The sequence below is a fragment of the Nestor notabilis genome, unplaced genomic scaffold, assembly GCF_000696875.1.
Source record: "Nestor notabilis isolate BGI_N333 unplaced genomic scaffold, ASM69687v1 scaffold13421, whole genome shotgun sequence".
Classification (NCBI taxonomy): domain Eukaryota; kingdom Metazoa; phylum Chordata; class Aves; order Psittaciformes; family Psittacidae; genus Nestor; species Nestor notabilis.
The window spans coordinates 13,232-18,286 of NW_009913434.1; the positions used below are offsets into that span (position 1 = coordinate 13,232).

The following is a 5,055-nucleotide window of genomic DNA, read 5'->3' on the forward strand; positions in this document are numbered from 1 at the left end:
CTCCTGTAGCCATCCACTATTTTTTAATTTAAAAAATGCAAACAAGACAAAAAAGTAGAAGATTATTTCCATGTCACATGCAGGTATGGGAATGCTGGTGGGAGTGTGAGGTACAGTTCAGATGCTTCATCGCTTGAAAAGCTGCATCTACTTGGGTGAGGCAGATACAATTCAGAACATGATCTGCTTAGAAACCTTGTATTTTTTTACTGTTTCCTAGGGAGTCGGAGGAAGATTTATGAAAGCTAACTCAGACTAGCTGTATTAACTGTACCAGATTCACTAGGACAAGAGAATGGATATGTGTTTACACTTGTATAATTTTACCTTCCTTAAATGATAATTCCAATCTAATGTCTTAAAAATAAACGTTTTTTTCATTGTTGACCATCTTCAGTTGCAGAGGACAACTTCAAGACATAGACACTAAACCTAAAAAAATAATTACCTTTATTAATATCTCATTTTCTTTAATATGAGGTTAGCAGTATAGCTCTCCATTCACACCCCAGCCATCCTCAGATGCTTCTTTACCCCTACTCTGTGAAATTAAACTTCCCAGGCAAATACTGGGGCAACTTCAATGCCAGTTCAACTATTTACATATCCATGGGAAATGTGATGTTTTGCTGCAACATGCTTCAGTTCATCTGCTGGCACCTGATGTAATGGCTGAAACTACTGGATTGAAAATGATACAGTTTTCCCCTTAGGAAATATGGAGCCTATGGATCTGTAGATTTTATCTTTATTCGTTGAGGTCAAAAACATCCTATCTCTTGACATAATGTATGGACAGGACCTTTCAAAACAGGCAGATCTCCCAGGCTGTCTTGGTTACGCAGGGGAATACAGGGGAGTAGCTGGCATTCTGTACTTCTAATGGTCATGGCTGGGAAAACAACACCTGTAGGCTGCTCAAGACAATCAAGTTAGAACTGAGTCCTGCTGCTGCTGAAATATACCTCAGAGCTCAAAAACACCAACTGGCTGCCCTAGTAGGGGACAGACCATGGAAGCACACACGCAGTTTTCTACCTCTAATGCTCTCTCCACCCTAACCACTCTACACAAAAACAATCTGCTTCAAAGAAAGGTATTTACTTGTTCCCTCATCTTGTTTGCATAGCTTCCCCCCCATTTCTGTTGCATAGAAGAGGCAGAATCTTTTCACTAGTCATAAATAGTATCAAATGTTCTAAAGCAAAATAAACTGTAACAAGATTAAACATGTTATTGTAGATCTCAGGGTACATTTGTTTTTACATTGTTTTTTAAAATGTATTATTTGCCATAGGAACAGCATAATTTTTGATGTTCTAATACAAGAAGGGGGATCCTGAAGTATATTCAGCACAAACTTATTGTAAGATGGGCTTAAACCAGTTTTTATTTCAACAACCAATCCTTTGCTCAAAATTATAACCTAACTTGTAAAGTTGGCATTAACTTTATGGTAAATACTTGATCATTAAATTTGTAGTTTTCTCAACCAGGAAAGTGCAACTATCTGCAGAAATAACAGTGGTACTTCCATCTGCCTGAATAAGTAGTAACACCCAGGGCCCCCCCCCCCCGATCTTTTTGTCATATACAGCCATTTTGGGAACTACATAAACCAACAGAAAAAGTGGGACAGCTCAGGAAGTATTAGACCATAGTGAACTCTTCCATCCATACCCAGAAGTCCTCTACTTTCTCCATCATGTACTTAACAATTACAGTAACATCTACCATAAAGGATGATGTTGGTGTAAGCACAGCTTGGTCTTGTGCTTTGTAAATTGCAAACTTGCTTATTTATACTGGAAGTCTCACAATGAAGATGGTATTCAGAAATACAAACAAGCTATGAATCTTTGTGTATTTTTTACTGCATCCTTGGTTTGGGTTTTTAAGGAAAATCAATGAAAGTGATCAGAGAATGAAAAGCTGACAGAAGTTCTAATGTCTTGTTAGATGAACAAAGTAGAAAGAAACAAGAAATGATAGTAATTTTAAGTATGGAACATCCAACTTTTTATGAGAGCTGGTTTCTCATCACAGTTGTGACAGAAGAGAGACTTACGACACCCTGTGTTGAAATCACCCTTTCGGTATTCCATGATGCTGCCTCTGGCTGGTCAAAGCTGACATCACAATCCATTAGGGGAGGACGCTGTGCAAGTAGTGTGTAAGAAAAGGCTGCAAATAGAGTTTACTCAATCGGACTTAAGTCAAACTGAGACAGTAAAGAATTTGGTTTAAATAATCTTATACTTTATTTTAAAGCTTTTAAAAAGCAATCTATTAGAACATATGATTTAGAATTTTAAAATTTCTGCTATATTTTATACTTATAATAATATCTGGCAGTCATTAATAAGAGTAGGGAAGCTATTTGTTAGTCAATATGCAAGACAAAGTGCTGTAATAATTCTTTTTATGCTATATAAGTGATTTTCCCCATTAAGTGCTTACATTTTCTCTGGCTATTGTTGATCCTCCACTTAACATTTCACAAAAGTTTGCACTGCCTTCAGAATTTGACACTTCAAACAGCCAGTTTAACAAATGAAAGAGCATGGATTATGACAAAAAATCTCAGCAGTTATGTTAGTACAAACCTCTTAGTTTTGGGTTTGAGGGCTTTCTTCTGTGTGACTCTCTTTAATCTTACGTTCTATCAGAAAAAACTATAGGAAAGTTGTGTTTTCATCCAACCACTGCCAAGTCTTTATTTCTTAAGATATATATTCAGAAGTAAATATAAATGTAAACTACATGAAAAAAAGTGGCAGATTTTCTCTCTTGAAACAACTTGTGTTGAATCTTTTTTTTTTACTGTTTCATACCACATATCATTCATGTTCATTTCATACTAAGAAGAAACATCAGAGTCAGCATTTATATTCCAAGATTGAGACAAAACAGATTTCAGTCATGTTCTATAGATCATGTAGTTAGAAATTGGTCTGAATAGATAAAAAATAATTAATAATCAATAATGATGAAGTGAGAAAAGATACAAAACATATCTGAATGTAAGTATCAAGTACATAAAATATTATTCTGGATAACTATGTATAAATATTGGTAATTAATGTTACTGTTTTCTCATGCAGTAGCTCATATAGGCTTCAATAGCCTATTATTAGGTTAAAGTTTAATTTTCCCAGATAAGATCATTTCATGTACTTCTTTGGTTAACAAGACATACGCCTTTTTAGAATTATCTAAGAAGTAAAGAGGATCAGTAATTGTAGATGGATTAAAACCTTCATCCACCAGTCGAAATTTTTGTTGTTTGAATGTTCCAGTCATTTCCATTTTATCCTATAGAAGAGAGAAAGATTGATTATTCAGTAGAAGAACTTCTTTTATTTTGCTCACATTCATATTTGTTTTTGAAAATCTTACTTGATGTAAGGTTAATACTGTTTATTCTCATTATCCTGGAATACTAGAATTTCTGTGCTGCTATGGACCAACACCTGAACATGTGGTGGAAAAAAGCTACAGCCCACTGCTTTCTGCATTGCTGTGCAGCATCTCATCACACTGTCCAATGTGGTATAGCCCTAGCCTGCCCAGGACAATCTAGCTTCCTCATTTGTGTGCACTTATAAAACTACACATTGTAAAGAATCTGAGAGCAAAAACTGTCATTATCAAGAACTTCTTGATGGAACTCAGTAAATTCTCTCTAATTATTGTCACCTTAAATAAACGGTTAAAAAAATCACCTATGTAATCAACCATACTCATACTCAGCCAGGTCCCAGTAATGGTAGATCTTTACCATACATCTTGTAATGTTTCAAGCTTCTTTTCAGTGTCACTGTATCCCTTGGAAAAAGTAGTGGGAGGCATCTCTAGGAAGATTTACATATATATGCAAACAATCTCCGAAAACCGAAAATGAAGTATTATCTCCAACAACTCAGAGGGCAATTGGATCTACCTGCTTTGGTTGGTCTAAGATCTGACATCTTCTAAAGTATGATTAAATGTCAGATGAAGAGCAATAGGTTTTTATCTATTTCCCCTGAGCCTCCACCACTACCTTATTTCTTGGTTAACGACAGCAGTACCAACAGCAATTCATCTGTAATGTAGGCATTTAAATTCTAATAGAAGGTCCAGATACTTGATATCCAGGCTATATCCAAGAGTCAGATTCCTTTTGCCCAGCATAAAGACTTTTTTGTACATCTGTATAGCAATAAATCTGGACTAATAACCATCATTTTCATCAGTCTCTGATTGGCCCATTGATCCAACTTCTATCATTTCTCCTTTCAAACAGTGACCATTTTTTTCATCTTCTCTTCAGACTTAGGAGACTTCCTCATAAGCATCTTCAAAACCATTTTTCTCTTTGCCTTTGTCATGGTGTTTTTAGACCACCAGAAATGAAGATGCATGACTTTGATGATTATGGTGGTGACAATAACAAAATACATTTTTAATTCACCTTTTCAATTTACCTAGTACCTTTTCAAATGCTTTAGCTCTTGTCATTAGTGTCACTAATGTCAATGAAATATCATTTTATTGTGCACAGTCAGTATCTCCTGCTTTAGCTCTATATCTCTCTTCTCTCATTTCCACTTAATAAAATGGATTTTAGATTTTTTCCAGATGCAACTGTCCACAGTTTACTAATCTGTATCTTTTTGTTTTCCCATGATCGTGCTTCTCATCTCCCTAATCCTTCTGTATGATCTCTATCTTTACTCATTTGTAATGAATTCTTCCCATTTAACATAATCTGCAAATTTTATTGATTTTTTGTGTAATTCCTTTCCCAGGTCTCCATTAATGAAGACAGCAAATAGGACCAGCTCTAAAATTAATCAAGTAATATATGAACAAGCACCTTCTGTCATTCACTTAGCCATCTCTGTGTTCAAATGATTCAGATGTTTGTATGTACTGTGCAATAATGCAGCTTACCTGAACTCTCAAAAAAAGAGGACAAGCATAACTTGGTAGATAGGTCACTACTTGCTTATATATTTGCTCCAAATCCAATGATGCATTCTGCTTTAGAATAAGAGAGGCCATTCCTGC

At 35.3% G+C, this 5,055-nt stretch overlaps 1 protein-coding gene across 1 annotated transcript in view; it reads right to left on the reverse strand.

Annotated features, from left to right (window-relative positions):
• Positions 1-3,138: 3,138 nt before the first annotated feature.
• SLC27A6 (solute carrier family 27 (fatty acid transporter), member 6) overlaps positions 3,139-5,055 on the reverse strand; it is a gene marked incomplete at its 5' end in the record, with an annotated part of 36,378 nt that continues 34,461 nt past the window's right edge. Inside the window, 2 exons of the mRNA XM_010023204.1 lie at positions 3,139-3,315; positions 4,939-5,051. Coding sequence (XP_010021506.1) covers positions 3,139-3,315; positions 4,939-5,051 — 290 coding nt within the window. The remainder of the gene's footprint in view (positions 3,316-4,938; positions 5,052-5,055) is intronic.